Source organism: Engystomops pustulosus, chromosome 6 (assembly GCF_040894005.1).
Source record: "Engystomops pustulosus chromosome 6, aEngPut4.maternal, whole genome shotgun sequence".
In the NCBI taxonomy this organism is placed as follows: Eukaryota; Metazoa; Chordata; class Amphibia; order Anura; family Leptodactylidae; genus Engystomops; species Engystomops pustulosus.
Genome location: NC_092416.1, coordinates 159,938,130 through 159,959,178, shown reverse-complemented (window position 1 = coordinate 159,959,178; position 21,049 = coordinate 159,938,130). Strand labels below are relative to the sequence as shown.

At 43.8% G+C, this 21,049-nt stretch overlaps 1 protein-coding gene across 1 annotated transcript; it reads left to right on the top strand.

Annotated features, from left to right (window-relative positions):
* Window positions 1-583: 583 nt before the first annotated feature.
* CTNNBL1 (catenin beta like 1) lies at window positions 584-18,624 on the top strand. The gene is made up of 16 exons (XM_072112086.1): window positions 584-749; window positions 5,315-5,482; window positions 6,081-6,187; window positions 6,263-6,404; window positions 7,890-7,985; window positions 8,074-8,167; window positions 8,662-8,753; window positions 10,571-10,643; window positions 10,909-10,967; window positions 11,341-11,489; window positions 12,787-12,968; window positions 14,517-14,614; window positions 14,719-14,799; window positions 16,486-16,623; window positions 16,733-16,805; window positions 18,363-18,624. Exons 1-16 carry the CDS (start codon window positions 720-722, stop codon window positions 18,449-18,451), a joined length of 1,671 nt encoding a protein of 556 aa, XP_071968187.1. The 5' UTR covers window positions 584-719; the 3' UTR covers window positions 18,452-18,624.
* The last annotated feature ends 2,425 nt before the right edge of the window (window positions 18,625-21,049 follow it).

Below are 21,049 nucleotides of genomic sequence, written 5' to 3'. Positions count from 1 at the left end.
ATACAAAAATAACACTCATACAGAACCCAACCAATCTCAGCAGAGCCCTGCTATGAAAAGTTATTTTGTTGGTCCCCTGCTCAGGTATCAAGACTGCTGACAGACTCCCTTGATTAGCCTTTTGGGCGGAATCAATTGTTTTGTACAACTTCTGGGGTCTCAGATGATTTCGTGCTATGGGGTCTCTAGCACTTGACTTATCTCTTGTTCTCTTTAGCTATATATCAAAATATGCCTAGCAATTATAAGATTTCTTATAACTTTCTCTGGTGGCTCATCCTCTTTACTACCTCTCCTGATACCTGCCCAGAATGCCCACTTCCAGAGTGTTTGGCACACATTGTGCCATTTCTGGATCAGGACAAGGTGAAATAAAGAGCTTATTTATTGCTAACGCTGAGGCTGCATGTGCTGTGCATGGAATAGCTATCCATTTTTATTTGGCTTTTCACTCTCGCTGGTTACTAGGTCACGCTCTGTAACCAAATTTTGTCAGCAGCCACAATGAACCAAACGCTGCCACACAATGGTCTGCGCCGCGCATGCGCAACGAGCACTAGCAGTCTGTGCAGCTTTACGGCAGAGAGGCAAGTCTCACGACAGTTTGCGTCCTCCCGGACGTCTTGGCGTTACGGCAGTGTGGCAGAGCCGGCTTCTACGTTGTCCTTTACGACGGAAACAGGCTCGTTTTACTGCTGTGTGTGCGATTCCGGGCAAACATGGATGTTGGAGAGTTGTTGCGGTATCAGGTAGGGTGTAAAATCCTGAAAATCTTGAGGTGTTAATAGTGCTGGAGAAGACGGGGCGCTGCACTGTAAAACACGGTCTTTTGAGTCTGTTATGCTGCATGTTGTCCGTTACCTGCTGGTGTGTATAGTGTACATGTGCGTTACCTGCTGGTGTGTATAGTGTACATGTGCGTTACCTGCTGGTGTGTATAATGTACATGTGCCTTACAGGCTGGGTCTCAGCATGGTCAGTGTCCAGTAACTATGGTACATGTATATTGTATGTCCCCCTCTCACATAGCACACCCCATACTATCCAGAATTAAAGGGGATGTCTACTTTGTTTTCTTAATGCAGAGTGTCCAGTAATCCCTCCATGGGGTCTGTGCCCTCTGTGAATACTCGTATACTTGATGCATTTGTTCCAAAACACAACTTACAATATGTGTTTGCATTGTTAAAGGGTTTTTCCATATTCCTGGGTATCAAACGGGTGTTTTTCCAGCACTTGATTGTTGCATTGATCTGGTACTTTTAGGTTTCGGACTATGGGTCACAGTGGAAGCCCAAGGGTGGTCACAAAACCCACTTCATCCAATGACTGCACTCTTCAGACCAGGTCACAATATTAGAAGTGAACGCCTCTGCGAATGTAGGCAACGTCCCCTGGTCCGAGAAGGCTGTTCATTGGATAAAGCAGGTCTGAGATCTACGAAACTTCCACTCGGGTGCAGGGCCCATGTGCTGGAAGTATTGCAGCACGTTTTTTGAACCTCTTTACCATCAAAAATCCATCATAATAAACCAGGGGCATTACTTGTAGATCCAGGCACCATGACTGTGGTGATCTTCTTATATTTGTTATCCATCCTTCCTTCTAAAAATCAACTTCTCCTCCGTGCTGTAGCTTCACATCCTTTCCCCTCTCACTGGGAGTTTAACATTCCTATGCTGTAGTGAGATTACATCAGGACGAGGGAGGGTTCTTGGAGGGGCAGACAGTGTAACAACCTGTGAAGCTACAGAATGGTGGGGGCTCTGTTAATAATACAAACCTCATATCACTACTTTCAAAACACTTTGGGCCTCATTTATCAAGACTATCTGAGAGTAGAACTGTTCTAGTTGCTCATGGCAACCAATCAGAGCTCAACTTTAATTTTATATATACTGCTGTGATAAAATAGAAGTTGAGCTCTGATTGGTTGTCATGACAAACTAGAACAGTTTTACTCTCATACACTTCTGATAAATCTCCCCCATAATATATGAATAATACATATATTGTAAGGTGGTGATGGTTGTAGGCCGGGCAGTGTTCCTCCAGACTAGATTAACCCTTCATCAAAAATATTCAAGTTTTTTTGTGATCAAAGCCTCGATAATCAGCTGGTATCACTGTCAGATGCCTGTCCCAACACTGGGAATATTCTCTTATCTCAAAAACGAATCCTCCTACATCTCGTCCTGTGGCTCTCCATTACAGGGGCAGGAGTTATTTATCATACGCCAGCGAATGAGCCCCGTCGCTGCTCTGTAGCAGTCGGATAAATGAAGAGGCTCCGGCTGACGTGGTGTAAAAGCTCTGATAAATACCCCTCAATGTCACACATTTTCTATAAGGGAAAACATAAGCCTTCCCCATTACTTTATCTGCAGCTTCTGTAGATACAGCTACATATTTACTAGGATTATGTCTTTCATTACTTTGGGGAGCAACAGCTTAATACTTGACACCCCCCCTCCCCCCTGTCTTGCCCCTACAGACTGCAGTAGTCTGTGTGTTGGTGACTGTATGGACTGAACACTACCCTAGTAGCATGACTCCAAGCATCCTAGTTATATATCAGGCTAGGATTCCCGGAACAGTGCTGCAATGAACGGGCTATTTGTATTTTTTAGTGTTTTGCACCCACTTATAGTGGTAGTTGCCACATTGGCAAATATAAGCACAGTGACTGTGACACCAACTTTAGCTGTAAGTGGAAAAATAAAAAATAAATGTATGCCTTTTGAAAGGTGGGGGTAAAAAAAACGGATACCCAAGAACAAATAAGGTGTGGTTCGTTAATGGGTTAGAAGGGAGCAGCTTAAGGACGCCTCCAAAGGCATCTTCCTAATAAACGAAGGCCCCCTACACACAAGCGTGAGTGGCCCCCTTCATGATCTAAGATCCTGAGATATATTTCTTATGCTGTAAGAAGAAAACTGGTCACTGAATGGCGTTATACGCCTTGTACGCCCTCCATACAACACCCCTTATCCCAGCTTCTGGGATCCCTTGAAGGAACGCTCATAAATTTTCAGGTTTAGCATGCATCGGAGCCTCATCCCGCCACTTCGAAGTGTTTATTTTCACAAGTCACACTTGCGCATCGCTGGCGGTTCTTTAGCGAGCAGCCTGAGAATCCGGCAGGAGAAAATTGAATAATTTGCATGCACAAAGCGATACTTAAAGGGGCCAGAGCTTTATATTCATTACATACGATGCAGTACGTGATCTCTCAGTTCTCCCGTCGTGTTCCCATCGCCTCCCATAACTATTTAACACTTAATGATTTCACCCAGGGCAACGGAGACTGAAAGCTGATGAGAGAAATTACAGACAGGGACATTAACCTTTCAGCGTTTGGTACAGGCACGTGAGGTGTATACGGTGTAGGATTCATACCGGCCGGGCATATGGACCCAGAAAGCCCTAGCAGCGCAATATCATCTGCTCCTTCCAGTCTTAAAATCTGCCCCCCCCCCCCCCCCGCTGTCTCCAGAAGATAAAATTGGTCTTTTCGTGCGATGTAATTAATAATTTTAATTAAAGCCCATAAATTGGCCTCAGAGCAGGGAAATGAGCGGACAGAAGGGATCCACTTACACACCAAATCCCAATACTTCATGCGTGCGCCGGTGTAAGCTGGCAGGCCAAGATTAGTGAATGTCTAACCAGGGCCATGAATTATTAATTGCCAAATTACCATTTGCATCCCGAACAAGCTCCATAACCCCACACCACACATTTGATCGCTAGCACACAGCTTTGTTGGCCCCGGCCAAGCTGAATATTAAATATGCCGCTTTATCAAACTGTTTGATGTTTGTCTTATCTCCAAACCACTTTTTGTGTCGAGCATAACAATGCGACGTGTACATATTACACGGGCCTGGATAGATCAATATGGATAGGTTGGTACGTAGGACAAGATTAGGAGGGAGCTTTCTGAAAAGTAAAAAGAATCATGTTATGGGAGGTGTTTTCCTGCAATGGGATGTAATTCCAGGAATGTTTTCCCATTTGAGACTAAGGCTAGAAGCACATGATCGGATTTTACGATTAGAATACAATGTAATCTAATCACCCTCATCCACAAAGCTCTGCATAATGCTGCGTCTCCCTACCTTTCCTCTCTCATCTCAGTCTATCGCCAAACCCGTGCTATTAGATTATTCTCTTCCTTAAAGGATATCCACCACCAGGATGAAAGACTATAGGTGTCAATGGAGCCTGGAGCCCCTCGGGCTCATTTGCCTACAAAGCATGGAGCCACTGAGGCTCATTTGCACACAATCCTTCATCTTGGTGGTAGATGCCCTTTGATTCGAATCTCCCAATCCCGTCTCCAGGACTTATCCCGAGCTGCACCAATTCTCTGGAATGCCCTACAGGCCATTGCAGGCTAATACCCAACCTCCAAAGCTTTGTTCTTGCGTTGAATTTGTATGTAAGTCGAAATGGGTATATACTTTAAGTGTAACTCCAGATACATTTAATTTTGTGATCCCAATGGCAATAAGATTTTGAAAAATTTAGGTAAGGGAACAAAGAATAACGATAAAGTTTAATTGCACCCGGAGAGCTTCACCAGAGGTCACAGTGGGCATAAGGGGTGATATGCAACTCAGGTGTTCATAATCCAGTTATGGTCAGGGACAGACGGTGTGGGATTGCTGTGCCCTGCTGTGGTTTTAATGGAAGTTTGCCAAAAGTATGGATAGATCCAGGCACCATGACTCGTAATCTTCTTGTATTTATTATCCATAGCCTTTTTCCTTTTAAAATCAACTTATAAAATGATGGTTATGAGCCAGTAGGCTCTGTGGGTGTTACCAAAGCCCCTCCATGCTGCAGCTTCACTATTGGATGTTCAACTACGCCCCCCTCCCCCCTGCTCTACCAGCACCCCACCCTCTCTGCCAATTGTAATCTCATTCAGTGGGAGAGGGAAGTCCTCCTGTACAGTGTAACAACCTGTGAAGCTGGCTCTGCTTTATCATGCTTGATTTTCCACTGTGGGTTTAGGATGGGATCTATACAGAATCGCATACATTGCGTTGCTAAAAAAATTTGCTGCAAGTTAGTCGCGGATGATGCCAAGTCTGGATTCACCCCACGTTTTTTGTATAAGTTAAGCGTATAGTGGGAAACTTCTGTGCCATACGTTGTAAGGACATCTAGGAATCCTTCTGCCGTGCCTTTACAACGTATAGCAAATGTGACCCCAGCCTAAGCTGTAGCAATTCCGCCCTGTCTGTTCCCAGGCAACAGTGCTAAATATACAGCTCTAAATCTTCGTGTTTCTCTCTTCCATCAGCCCGACAAAGGTGCTAAAAGAGGCAGAGAGGAGGATCCAGATGAGGTGAAGCCTCCAAGAAAAGAGAGGGGAGGTCGGAATTGGCATCGGGATGAAGATAAGGCCCCGCAGGATGATGAACGGAGAGCGATGGTCACAGCTGATGGAGTGAACGTTGATGATGACGATGTGAGTAATGTCTGTGGAGAAGCTCCTGTTTTATAGAAAAGGTTTGTCAGACCAAAGATTTTCCTACACAATCCACTGCTATAAATTTTAGCGGCTAGACTCTTTTATATACCGTTTGTCAGGATTATTAGGGGACTGGACAACCTTATTAGGGGGCAAGTTTACATGTCTCCATTCCGTCTTGCAGGATGCATGATTTTTGAGGAAGTGCCATAAGGGTCATGCCACACATGGCGTTTTGAACCCGTTTTTGGTCCGTTTTGAAGCAGCCCGTTCAAAAACGCAAGCGTTAAAAAAAACGCCATGTGTGGCATCACCCTAAGGGTGATGGCATACTTGGCGTTTCTGGCCCGTTTTTAAGCATTTAGTTAAAAAGGCTTGCTTTTTTGACAGGTTTGACCAATTATCTTAATTGAAACTGGTCAAAAACGCATGCGTTTTTTTGACGGACTGCTTAAAAAAGGGCCAAAAACGTATTCAAAATGCCATGTATGCCATCCCCCTAAGGTGGGACAACACCATGTGTATTCACACTTGCCATTTTAGGGGGGGTTTTTTTGTCTTGGGGTGATTTGTTTAAGGGCTGTCCTTGCTTTAGGTGGAGCCTCTGGATGAAAGTGCAGTGAAGAGGATGATCCTGACATTTGAGAAAAGATCTTATAAAAACCAGGAGCTGCGCATCAAATTTCCTGAAAACCCTGAAAAGTAAGTATCTTCCTGACTATTTTACAAACATTCACATTCAAGTATCCTGTGCTGATCGGTGCCTTGGATTTTTAGGTTCATGGAGTCTGAGCTGGACCTGAACGACATCATACAAGAGATGCACGTAATCGCCACTATACCGGATCTCTATCATCTGCTGGTGGAACTTAATGCCGTGCAGTCTTTGCTTGGATTGTTGGGGCATGAAAACACTGATATCCTATCACTTAGAAAGACTTTTAGAATAAATGTGTTAAAGCCTGCATGAGGTTACTGTCGATTTGGGATGTTTTATTAAGATGGACTGCCCCTTTGCATCTAGTCCATCTTAATAAAACATACCAGAATAAATATGAATAAAAGCTGCTCCCTCTGTGCAGCTGAATGACCGATACACTATGGACCTAACTGTATTCTCCTGGCTGTGACTGGATGGGTTGGTAAAAGTTTGGGGCCAGAAAACTCCTTTAAAGGGGCACTATAATTTCTATCAAGAGCTAAGGCTGCATTCTTGTGTTTAAGGATAGAATAATAGAATAGAACTATAACTTTATTATCCCCATAGGGGAAATATTGTTGTCACTGTAAAACCGCTAAGTCACAACATACATTAAAATACAACCACAACATACATCATACAAAAATATACACATAACATACGTATACATGTATATAAATACACACATAGACAGTTGTCACCATTAAAAACTATATGTTAGCAACTCCTAACTTGTTGAATAGGCCAATCACAGACGGGATAAAAGAGGATTTAAATCTGTTGGTCTTGCATTTCAATTGTAGGAGCCTGTCACTAAAAGTGCTACGCTTCCCATTCAAGCTGCTTTGCAGAGGGTTGGATTTGTTGTTAAACCTGTCAGTTAAACTAACCCACACTAACTACATCATATCTTTGTAAACTGCTGTTATACAGCAGTACAGCTATCCCTATATTGTTCCTCTCCATGCCTGGAAAGTTCCACAGTCCATTATACAAGTTAATACACAATCTATGCAAATGACACTGTGAGTCGGATCGTCGTCTTTCCTTTATCCATAGTCCGTCATATTCATGTCCTACCTGATCAGCCGTGCATCTAGCTTAACCCTCCTCCCTCAGGAATGATAGATACCATGGCTAGTTGAATGAGTCACACACAGCCAGCATCTTTCATTTCTGAGAGAGGGGTGAACAATGCAGAGTTCCCTTGGCTAAAGAGAAAGCAGGCCAGTCGGGAAGATGGAGCCACGGCTGAGCTGAAAGAATATACTTAGATGGTGAGTCCACTTTATGAACAGACCATGGAACTTTACAGTGAAAATATATGGATACTTATAACGCTCCAAAATATCAGTTTTCAAAACCATGTTTAGTTAGAGTAGGTTAGTTTATTTGACCGGTTCCCTTTAAATTGTGTTTCGAAATGACATTCAAACGCAACAGGGAGGGTGTTGGCCCAATCGCATCTGCATTACAAAAAAACGCCACATAGGTGATGGTGCAGTGGTTATGTAATGCTGTGCTGAGGCATCATAGGATGGACAGCAATGCAGGGAAAGTCTTTATAGTAGCAGTGGAGAAGTGCATTTTGTATAAAAGAAGTGCGATGGAGGGTTTACGGGTGATAGGTCTGTTCCCACTGGAGGTCTTCCTGAAGTTTAACATCTTTAATCATGGCCTGGCTTTTTCCTTATCCTATTACATGTGTGCATCGCTGTGGTTGACTTGTTGCAAGAACTGACAGATATAGACACTCTGCATGAGAGTGAAGAAGGGGCCCAGGTCCTTATAGACTCCTTGGTAAGTAATATCATTGTGTCCAAAAGAGTTTATTAAAAACCAATACAAAATAGTTTGTGACACAGTGTCTGGATGTGTTCCTTTGCAGGTGGAAGGACAGGTGATCGCCCTCTTGGTGCAGAACCTGGATCGTCTTGATGAAACGGTGAAGGAGGAAGCAGATGGTGTACACAATACCCTGGGTATGATTGCTGAGAAAAATCTGTGGATACGATGCTGCTTTTCCATCTGGATTTTTAGGTGGAAAATAGGCAAAAATCACAGTAGCAGCAGAGAGAATTATAACTTGTCTCATTCACAGTCGGGTGAAAATGGATAATTGGCGTGGATATTAAATCCGCTGCATGTCTCCTCTTTGTGAATTCTTGCAGCTTGTCAAATAAGATCCATTATTACACGGATCCGTAACCAAATCCACAAAGGATATGTTTGGTTTTTTTTCCCCCTAATGTTCCATGTGGGTGACGTGGATGTGGTGGCAACCAGCTCATTCCCTGCCGCTACCTACTGGAAATAATTCACAAGCGAGACAGACCGAGGCGCTTATTAACAGTGTGTCTCGTTTTATCACCATAACTAGTCCTATAGTAAAGGCTTCTATAGACAGAGGAAATTAGATGGCGGAGAAGTTATTGATTTTTGAAGCAGAACAAGTAACGTCCTCCTTCTCCCACAGCGATCATTGAAAACATGACAGAATTCCGTCCCGAGATTTGTTCTGAGGCGGCTCAACAAGGATTGCTCCAGTGGCTGCTGAAGAGGTTAAAGGTAGGTGGAAGCTTCACTATTTGTAGTAGGAAAGGCTGAGCAGCAATATCTAGTTCAATATATACAAGTGAATTAATCTGCATTCGCTTTTCTGAACGGATTCTCAACAGCCCCTTTAAGGCAGTCTTTTTTTTTTTTTCTTCTCCAAATAGTCTTCATTTAACAATAGAAAATGTACAATATATTACCATTAAATCAACAAAACCAAAAGATACAAATATCAATAAAATGTTTAAAAAAAATATTATCTCATAACTTTCTTTTCTCTACTTTTCTTTTCCCATCTCCCTCTTTCCGACACTTTCTTTCACAAATTTATGGCCGTGTTTTAGTGATGTGCAAACACTTAGGTGGGGGTCTGACCACTATGAAACTAATACCTGGTGAGGTTAAAGGGCATCTACCACCAGGATGAAGGACACTATGCAGGTGAGCCTGAGGGGCTCCAGGCTCCATGGGTGTTAATGAAGCCTGGAGCCCTTCAGGCTTATTGCATACAGTCTTTCATCCCGGTGGTAGATGTGCTCTTCTGACTTCTTCAATGTGTTTGCTTCCATAGAAGTGAATGGGAACTAGTTACGTGTTAGGCCCGTTCCCCACTTGCGAGTGTGATGCGATGAACTCGCATCACACTCGCAACGCAAGCTGCCGGGAACGCACGGCCTGAACGCTGCACCGCGGGAGTGAACTCAGCATGTCAGTTCACTCCCGCGGTGCAGCGTTCGGGCCGTGCGTTCCCGACAGCTTGCGTTGCGAGTGTGATGCGAGTTCATCGCATCACACTCGCAAGTGGGGAAGGGGCCTTACTGCCGCTTCTTGTACAAGTCCATAGAGCTGATCGGTGTGGAAGAGACAGGTGCCAGCTCTTTACTAATCTACGTATAGGTCATTAAAGGGCTTGTACCAAGTTTGCATCTTATACTCTATCCACAGGATGATCAGCCAGGGTCCGACTTTTGGGCCCCTTACAAGTCAAGACAATGAGTCCATTCTCATAATTGACAGAAACCCTCATCAATCAGATTGTTATCCCCTATCTTTTGGATAGGGTATAACAATCAAAGTTCGTATAATGTTATTTCCTCTGTAGAAACTCAAATATCTTAATGTTTGGAGTGTTAGCGCGCAACTAATCTACATGTGCTGGTTTTTGTCTCTTTCGGTGGATTGCCGCAACAGATGCAATTCATCTGAGATTGCAGGAGATAATAAGATTACAGCGCCCACCTATATATTCCAACCTGTGGGTCGGGACCCCAGCGGGGGTCAAACGACCAAAACCGGGGTCGCTTAAAGCCATCGAGCCGCAATTTTACTGTGTTTTTATTGCGAGTTGCATGGTTTGGGGTCACCACAGCATGAGGAACTGTATTACGGGGTCACAGAATTAGAAAGGTTGAGAACCACTGAACTATACGGATATGCATCCGGCTATGCTGGTGTACAGAGAGAAAGAGACCCCTGTATGCATGTGACCCAGAAGTCATATGATGAATAAGTGTTTTTTTTTGCAACAACCCCTTAAAATCGGCTTGTATGCGGCTCACGGTACAGAATATGTACTATTTAAATATATATTTATTGGCCTTTTACAATGCTTAAATAAACTGATAGGAGGGGAAGAGCAGTGATGACTTCTGTGTTTTGCTAGCATTCGTGGTTGTGTAGCGGCCCATGTATTGGAGCCAGCAATCCCCCGTAATTATAGATATCGTCTTGCCTCGTGTGTTATATTTTCATATTTTCCACTCGGGCTATTGTGTGTACTCTGTGATTTGCCAGCACAGTAATTTCCTGCACTTTTTCCTGGCATGTAGACCAAGCTGCCATTCGATGCCAACAAGCTGTACTGCAGTGAGATCCTGGCTATTCTTCTCCAGAATAACGATGGTAAGCGGATTACTGTTTTCCTGTATTGTTTATGCCTTCTGTCATTCTTATTTGTGTGCGCCTTGGATTGTATATATTGCTCAGATGACTGCCTTCAAGTTTTCTGTAACCTTCATCTCATCTAGGTCTCTGCTCTACCTCCGCACCCCCCTCACGTTCCTCCCTCCTTGGTCTTGTGTACCATCTTGCCCTGTGTCACTGTGTATTGATCCTCTCTGCTGATGGATTTATTCTTCTCTACTGACATTATCTTCCCTTCTCTCAGACACTCGGGAACTCCTGGGGGAGCTGGATGGAATAGACGTGCTGCTTCAGCAGTTATCGGTGAGCGCCTCCCACTCCCTGCCCGCTTACACCTTGGCATCTCTCCTAGCGTACGCTGGCAGACTGCTGCCTCAGCTTTTACTATGGAATGTCAATGCGCACCTGTCTGGGGATAGTGTTTGGTACCCAACCCATGCCACCCATACTCTGCGTATGACTACCCCATCTTCCACAGTGGCTACTGGCTCTCATTCCAGTTCTATTGCAGTTCAGGGATACCAGTAAGGTTCCCATACTTCTCAAAAAACTACTTATTCTGGTGCAATCCTCACAATCCCTTGTCCTGGGATTATGTATCTTTGGTGCAAATTTGCACTGGATGTAGTAATGGATGCCATAAGTGTTTTTTGCTGAATCTTTTGTTTCTATGTAGGTGTTTAAGCGGCACGATCCCAGCACAGCGGAGGAGCAGGAGATGATGGAGAACCTGTTTGATTCCCTTTGCTCATGTTTAATGCTAAGCAGCAACAGAGACAGGTTCCTGAAGGGCGAAGGACTGCAGCTCATGAACCTGATGCTTAGGTACGGGGCCATAAGCAAATGATAATCACTGATCCCAACTAGTCTTGATCTGACGCACCTGACTTAAGGAGGGTCAATGCTCCTGTAACCCAAGATGTCATCAGCTTTTACCACACTCTGCCTGTCCCCTCTGGTAGGGTATGAAATATCCTTTCCTTCTTTTATGTTAAAACACAAGATTACCTATAAAAAAAAATAACCAAGTCACATGCAGGTTGAGAAGAGTCACTTTTTGCCAAGTTACTATTTGAGAGGTTACTATTTTGTACCTTGAGCTATTTTGTTATGTTAAAGATAAGAACCTCATCTTTCAAATTGCATCTGGTGAACTTGACATATAAACAGTTGAAGGAAACGTACCACCGCAGAGACAAAAAATTAAGCTGGTGATGGGATGCCCCATGTACATGACTGTACGCCTGGGCGTAGCACAGCAGGGTGAGGACTCTTCTACATAGTAAGCCGAGCGGCTGCCCATTCTGTCACGGTGCGGAGGGACACAGTGTGCTCACCGCACTGTGACTGAGTATCATAGACCTCTATGGGGGTCGTGACATGAGTGGAAATTCGTCTCCCATACGGCCGTGTGCATCGGGCCTAAGACGGCTCCTGGGAATTCCTGCGCGTGCCATGTACAGCAATGAAAGTATGGGTTTAATTTCACATAAAAAGGTAATTTCATAACCTACTGGTGGGGAAGTGGTGTAAATACTGGTGACAGGTTCCCTTTGAAAGTGGAGACTCATGGAAGCCAAGGCATCAGAGCAAGGATGCTGGGGGAGTGCTGAAGTGTCACTTCTTATTTCTTACCTGCAGGACTGGTTGGTCAAAATGTCAATGTTCTCCTCTATCTGCAGGAAAGGTTATAACTTGGCATTTTGTTGGTCTCCATTTCCTGAGACATTCATTGATCACAAGTATGCGGATCCTATTCTCCTGAGTGAATGTAGTGGCAGTGCACAGACTGGACTTGCTGCTCCAATTATTTCTGCGGCTGGGATCCCCATTCTCCTAATGATAGGGAGCTGTCATGAGATAGGGCAAGTGCCTCCATGTGCTTCCCATCGCTGAAGTGCTTGGATGTGTTCTCTCCCAGCATATCATTAGTTTCCAGCCTGTGATAGTGATGGGTCACTTGTTGGAATCTTGCTCGACTCATATTCTCTTGGTTCTTGGACGTCTTGTGGTCTCACCCCTCGGCCAACAAACATGTGTCGTATGGGCTGAAACTCTTACATGTGATAGTGAGACACAGAATGTAAGATCCAAGAACATGACTTATCTGTCTCCTCTACAGAGAGAAGAAAATGTCCCGCTGTAGCGCCCTACGTGTGCTGGACCACGCCATGATCGGCCCTGAAGGCAGCGACAACTGTCACAAATTTGTAGACATCTTGGGTCTCCGGACCATCTTTCCTCTTTTTATGAAATCGCCAAAGAAGATGAAGAAAAGCGGCGTTTCCGAAAAGGAACATGAGGGTAAGAAAATGCATTGTGTGAGGGAGGTTGTCAGTTCTGTATATACCGCCCACTGTTCTGAGCCGTACAATGCACAGTAGTACAGGGAATATGCACTGCGCACACCACAAGGTTAAAAGTACAGCGTAAATTACGTGGCACAGAAAATTACATGCACTGTAATAAACAACTTCTCACGGATGTGGAGCTGGGCGGCTATTGTCTTCGGCGGGAAGTGGTGAGGAGAAGTTTCCAGGGGCAGACTAATCCATCTTATTACCCAGGCGCTCCTGCCATGCATGGCTTTTACACAGCGCTCCCATGTGAAGAAGCTGTTAGTCCGCTCTGGAGGGCGGCAAACTAAAGCCCCGAATGCTGCTGTTACTTTCCCAGTAGCAAATGTCGCTGTCATTTTGGGGTCTGACCTTTTATCTTGGACTTTTCTGTGTTTCTTTTTCTGAGAATGAAGTTTCCTTTCTTGTTTTTGGGAGAAAATTGGGAGATAAAAAAATCTTGAAAGTAAATTTACCATCAATATCAAGCATAATAAACCAGGGGCACTTACTCATATAGATTCTTACATTTGTTATGTATGGCCTCCTTTCTTTTAAAATTAACTTTAAAAATTATGCCAATAAGCCAGAAAGGCTCCTGGGTTTGTTACATGAGCCCGACCATGCTTGTAGCTTCATGGGCTGTTACACTGTCTTCCGCTTCCTCTAAAATCAAAAGCCGGAGTAGGGCAAGTTTGCATTGTGTGTGTTTTTTTTTTTTTTTGTTTGTTTGTTTTTTAATCCCAACCTGGTCCCCATTAAATCTTTATAAAACATACTGCATTGTATACAGATAAGGCCCCACTGTCCACTGGGGATGTCACGACCATGTTGGATCCTTAGTGAGTTTGCCTCCCTGGTGAAGGTTCTGCTCTCAATGTCTTCTGCAGGCTGCATGGAATTTAGTACTTGCATGGGACTGCTGAAAAATGGGAACCTTTATGGTGACAGAGTAAACAAGTTTATGGCCCATGCATACGAACGTATGGGGGAAGTATATACGGCCACAAATACATTCCCCATAGTTGTCTATGGCACCTGGGCTCCATAAGGTCTTGCCGTGGCCGCAAAAAAGATAGTGTGCTCTATCTTAGGCTGTAAGAACGGCCGTTCGCCATTATTCTCTATAGAGAGGGGAGGGGCGAGCAGTGCTCACTTCTCCTCCTCCTCCTCTGCCCGCCGTGTGACCAGGCGGGCACATGTTTGTGTCCATGCACCCTTAGACTGCACATCTTCTACCCTCCTTGGGACAGGTGGACCAAAACTTATTACTCTGCCACCACAAAGGTGAATCCTCCTTGTATGATCTGGTTTACAGATCTGGTGATTTATTTGCAGGGTTAATTAAAATCTCATACTGGCTACGCCCACTGGACACTTAAGTCTTCTCTTGCATATGTTGCTAGAGTTTGTCAAACTTTTTGTCTTCTAAACTATCTAGCACTATAGCACTTTACAAAAAGTGTGATGGCAGATGCACAGCAGGAGTTTTCTCATGTGTCATTTTCATGTACAGAACACGTCTGCTCCATCCTGGCGTCCTTACTCCGTAACCTAAAAGGACAACAGAGAACCAGACTTCTCAACAAGTTCACAGAGAGTGACAGTGAGAAGGTCAGTATGGCGGTCGGGTCTCCTCCAGCAAGAACGTTATACTGAGATTTGCTTTCCAGCTTATGAATGCACTGCTTATTGTCGAATACCTTATAATCCTACAGGTGGATCGCCTTATGGAGCTGTATTTCAAGTATTTGGATGCAGTGCGGGTGGCTGACAAGAAGATTGAAGGCGAGAAACATGTTAGTATCGGAGCAATCCCATGTTTAAGACAGTGACGTAAGGTGCTTAAAGGGAATTTGTCCCACTAATCTATCGACTAGAGCAGTGGTAGAAACCCCCTTTAACCTCATAGTTGGGAGTCCTCTACATTCATGCTCAGTGAGTGATTCTTGAATCTATGCTTCCGCATCCAGGTTTTTTTTTAATTCAGTCCGAGAATCCAAAATAATGTGTGGAACATAAGGGGAGAGGGCGTTCACAGGACTGATGGTATTTTTTTTTCAATCCGAGGCCTCATGCAGACGAAGTAAGGGTGACTGTAATCCATCATGGTCCCTATAGACGTCTGTGCACCCAGTCACTTTGCGATGAGACAGCGTATTCTCACCGTGCTGTGACTGGGTGCCAAAGACGTCTTTGGGGACTGTGATGGATTACAGTCCCCCTTACGTTCGCCATGGCTGGATGCTAATGCGAGCATACATTCCTAAACCTGGGGACATAAGGAAACATGTAAATTCTTCACAATAGATTTCATAGGATAAAGTTATGACTCCAGGGATAGGGGGTTAACAATCTGATCAGCCGGGTCCAGATAACAGGAATGCACCGTCCAGCGAGGACAAGGGTCCAGTTCTCGCTAGCGGGAGGGGAGTGGTAGGGTGAGGATGCATCCTGTTGCTCAATTAATTAGTATGCGAGTGTCGGTAATTTGCTGAACGGAACGCAGAGGTATCACTGCCCATTCTAGTGCATGCCGAGTGAAGTGATTTGCAATCTGACACTCCTGTAGTATTGAATGTAGAGGGTGAACACTTTCTCGACCTACCACTCCAACCATTATTGGGAGCAGGACCTTTATTCTTCGGATCACCGTTCTACTGATTGACGATCCAGTTTATATGGGCGGATGACTGCAGAGTGCCACTTCATGCCATCTGTGTATGATGGAAAAGGGGCAAGTGTTGTACTCCGCTATCTCTAAGGGTCATTTAGTGGTAGCCTGTAGCAACAGTTTAGAAAAGTGAACATTGCACCAGCAGGTGGTCAGTTTGCTTGCTGCACAACCATAGGGTAGGTTAAAGGGATATGCTAGTGCTTATTTATCACCTATTTTTAGGATAGGTGATCAGTATCACACACATAGGGGTCTGACACTCAGCACCCCTTCTAAAGAGGGTGCAGGATTCTGACGAGCGCTGTGACCTCTTCACTCAGCACAGCGCCGTATATTGTACAATGGCCGCTCTTAAACTACAACCTGGTCCCATTCATTTGAATGTTTTGGAACTGCAGCAGAATGGACACTACGTCACAGACCTACGAAGCAGAGGTGAAAGTCACTGGAGAAGCTTAAATACTAAAGCCAATGTGATATTCATATCCAAGGAATATTGGAATACCCCTTTAAGAATTGTATTGCTCCCATCAGATTGAATGCCCCCCTCCTGAAACACAAACTTCCCTAAATGGATGTATGAAAAAATACATTTTCGAAAAACCAGACATGCTTTTCTTTTTAATATATCATTTTATGAAACAATTTTGAGTTTACAGCATTGCAAACATTGACAGAGGTAGAAAAAATTCTGGCATTTATTAAAGTTTTGGAAAGAAAAGAGTAATAGCCAAATCCTGTAAACGGAAGGAGCCGGCGTGCTGCTGTCAGGCTGCCATTTATCACTTTTTTCTTTCTCACTAACTAGGACATGGTGCGGCGCGGGGAAATACTAGATGATGATTTGGAAGACGAATTTTACCTGCGTAGATTGGACGCCGGCTTGTTCCTGCTGCAGCTGTTGTGCTACATCACTGCGGAAATCTGCAACAGTAGCATGCCGCAGGTAACCAGAGACCGCAGGGTTACAGGGGAGGGATGAAATGTACTGCTATTGCTATATAGATGGTTACTGGCTTCACTTTCCTAAGCATATCCATCTTCTGTGGCTATAGGTACGACAGAGAGTGATGCAGATCCTGAATATGAGAGGCAGTTCCATCAAAATCATTCGACATATATTAAAGGGTGAGTGTCTAATGGGGAAAAGTTTGGTGTACCTGGAACTATTGCGGGTGGGATAACTTCTGTCCTATACGTCCGATTATAAAGTGTGACTTCTTAAATAAGGAATTCAGTGCAATCTACCATTTAGCGGGTTTGACATATCCACAAAATATGACGTGATGCTACCTCTGGCACCCTGTCTTGGGAACAGAAGTTGCCTGATCCCCTGTGCATACACGGCCACTCTCCATTCATCTCGGCTATAGTCATTTCTTCCGTTGAGTTGCTTGGAGAATGGTCACACAATGGGTACAGAACACTGTGTGTTATAGGAAACCTACCATCAAAATCATCATGATAAACCAGGGGCACTGTCTCATAGACCCAGGCCCCTCAACTATGATCTTTTATTTGTTAGTCATGGCCTCCTTTCTTCTAAAATCAACTTTTTAAATTATGCTAATTAGGCTGGGTGTTACCAGGGTCCCTCTGTGCTGTATCTTCATAAGCACTGTCTCGCCCTCACCCTCTCAGCAACCATCCCCCCACTATCTGCTGCTGCAGTAAGAATACAGGAATAGGGAGGTGGGAAGTGTTGAGCAGGGGAAGGGTTACACAGTGTAACAGCCTGTGAAACTCCTCCATGAAGGGACTCTGATAACACCCCCCCCTACCCAAAAAAAAACCTTTCTGGCTCATTAGAAAAATTTTACATGCTGATATTAGAAGGAAGGAGGCCATGGATAACAAATATAAGAAGATGACCACAGATGCCTAAATCTGAGTGCATGCCCCTTGTTTATCATGATGGATTCTGATTTCTTTAAGCCCATTTTTGGAAATAGCGCCAGCAGACCTCCGCTCCAAAATAGGGTCCTACCTTTGGGACCTATACTGATCATGTATTTGGATGTTAATATGTCATCAATAGTGAAGGTGCCTACTCTACCCATTGCGTCTTGATATGATACCGCCTACACTGTCGTCAGACCTACCAATCTTTTTGGGCCGCAAGTTGAATGTATCAAGCTTTGGCTTGTCTGCCTGTCCCTTCCAAAGTGCTGCACATGACCATGTCTGATTTTGGTAAAAGAGGGTTTTTATAGAGGGAATTGTAGGGTAGTGGTGGCCGGGTAGAGGAGGAGGAGAGCTACGGGCCATGGGCTGGCTATGCACTGGGTGCATCACATCAGTGAAAAGCGACAGAAACCTCAAATATAATACAAATAAAGGCTAATATCCACTCCATAAAACATGGAGCCCAAATTTAAAATCTTTGTAGGCTCCATTCTTGGGCATATACAGCAAGAAAGATCCTGACTCTGAGACTGAGGAACACAGTCCTGACTGCTGGAATCATAGTCATCTATGATGCTAGGAGCCCCTTCTTCTCTGTGTTACAACATCATGGACTACATCTAATAATAATATTCTAACAAACATCATACATGACTATGGTCCAGGATGTCAGGATGTAGGGGCAGTGTTCATGTGACGCCATCCAATCTAAAGCGGAGGAGGAAGAGATAGGAAAGAATTGGGTCAAATTGACTTTGGAAATACTTTTACCTCTTGCAGAATATTCTGAGAACATCGGTGATGGGAAGAGCGCAGAATTCCGGGAGAGTGAGCAGAAGCGAATCCTGGAGCTCATAGAGACTTTATGAGAGATGAGCTCTAGGTGAGGAGTCTGCAGAGCATCGCAGGACGGGAAATATCTTTTGTTTTGTATATACTGCTTTGGAATCGGATGTATCAGGCTTGTGAACAGAAGGAGCATCACCCAAGATCGATTTTATGTGTGTCTTATTTTTTATAAAAAGCCAACAATTAAACTCTTGACTTTTGCTAATTATTTCACATTGATCAGTGATCGGCAAGGTCTGTCTGCCTCATGTGGAAGGCATTGCCTCACTTATGTATAAAGTCACAGAATGGATTTTAGAAATTAAAGGTGCAATGACACTGGTTCCTTGCAGCTCCATGAATCCTGTACCAGTCTCTCAAGTGGATTAGTGAATTGAATATTGCTTCTGTAATTTTTATAACTAGTTCATAGCCTATCATAGGAACAAAAAATACCCAATGGACAATCCCTTTAAAGGGAACCTGTCAACAGATTTGACCACACAGAGCTGCAGTCAGTGTTCGCTATTTCCCATGTGGTCTGTTTAACCATTGTTTATGGTGTTAGTAGCAGCTGGACTGTGAATATTGTATTTATATTCCAGGATTGTAGCTGGACTTGAATCACTTTGGTCCACTGGTGTGTGAGATCTCATCACAAAACACAGCACATCCCTTCCCCTCTGATTACTTTGTTAAAACACAAGCTGCTATAGTAGTGACTCGGAGTAGAGGGAAAGGGGCTGTGTTTTTTTTTTTCAGTGACGAGATCTTCCATAGCAGTACACCAGTGTGCTACAAGTCCAGCTACAATCTTGGAATAGAAATACATTTTTCACAATCCCACTGCTACTAATAAAGTTTCCACGGATTTCTATAGGCTCATTTCTATAGGCTCATACATACGGCTTTAGTTTTCACAACCCCTATAAATGAACTTGCTACCCCCAACAAATATCCGGCTCGGGCAGTACACTACTGTAAAGAAGTGTGAGCGACCTCACTGGCTGATTACACTCGGCCACAAACAATGGACAACAGACTGCCCTTTTCTTAACAGAGACGGAGGAATCTATAGTAGGTTATAGTTGCTGGGGCTCTGAATTTTTCAGTCTAAATAGAGTACAGACACCTCCGACCTCTCCAAATGTTGTCATTTGACCTCAAAGACCAGGTAGGACATATATGCTTCTATGGACTTCCCCTTTAAGTCCGTGTTTTATGTGATTTATTAATACTAAACAGATTAATTTCATCTATAAAATGAAACGACATTGAACTTTGTGGGTTATTAGAAAATACAATGTGGTAATATAATTTTGTCTTGGCCGTCCGTGCATTAGTTATGCCCTCTCAGCCTTACATTCATAAGGGGGAACGCCGGCTATTGCTCCCTTGGGTGTAACACAAAGACGTGATTTTTTTTTTTTTTTAGCGGTTCCTCCTGCGTATCATTACATGTGCAACAATAGCTGCTGGGTATCAAGTCATCCCATGTAATGAGGCTGGAAAATGCAGGCGCACAAAGCACCCGCGTGACATCCGCTTATTCCTAATCCCTTAATGACTGATTTATTTTATATGTTAATTCTAAGAATATATTTCACATTTGGAAGATGAGCAGATTTCGCAGTCCTCCCATACGGAGGCCATATTGTTTTTGGTTTTATTTTACTAGTGTTTTAGAATGAAAACTTTTACAGCTCTTGCTCATGATCTGAAGTTTATATGGTTAGTGTCACTATAGGGAAATTTTCGGCTAAAATTAAAATCTTTATGGTTTTAAATTTTAAGCAAAACGATAATTTTCGATTTTCCTTATGTACAGTGGGTACAGAAAGTATTCAGACCCATTTATGTTTTTTTCACTCTTTTTGGTGCATTGCAGCCAATTAGTAATATCAAAAAAGTTATTATTTTCGCTTATTTATGTACACTCTGCCCCCATCTTGACAGAAAAAAAAAATGAAATGTAGATATTTTTGCTATGTTATTAAGCAAAAAAAACTGAAATCTCACATGGTGATAAGTATTCGGCCCCTCTGCTCAGTGTTGAGTAGAAGCAGCTTTGGAGTTGGTGCAGCCAGGAGTCTTCTTTGGAAGATACAAGTAGTTCCTCACACCTGGATTTGGGGATCCTCTGCCTCTTCCTTGCAGATCCTCTCCAGTTCCCTCAAATTGGATGGCGAATGTTGGTGGACGCCATTTTCAAGTTTCTCCAGAGATGCCCAATTGGGTTTAGGTCCGGGCTCTGGCTGGGCCAGTCAGGAATCATCACAAAGTTGTTCTGAAGCCTCTGCTTTGTTATTTGAGCTTTGTACTTCGGGTCATTGTCTTGTTGGAAGGTGAAGCTTTTAGGCCCAGTCTGAGGTCCAGAGCTCTGGAAGAGGTCTTCATCCAGGATATTTCTGTACAGTACTTGGCCGGATTCATCTTTCCTTCAATTACAACCAGCGGTCCTGTCCCTGCCCCCATAGCATGATGCTGCTTCCACCATGTGTCACTGTTGGGATTGTATTTGTCAGGTGATGAGCAGCGCCTGGTTTTCTCCACACCATAAAGTTCAATCTGTCTCATCAGACCAGAGAAACTTATTGTGTCCTTCATGTATTTTGCACACGGTATGTTTTTGCTACACT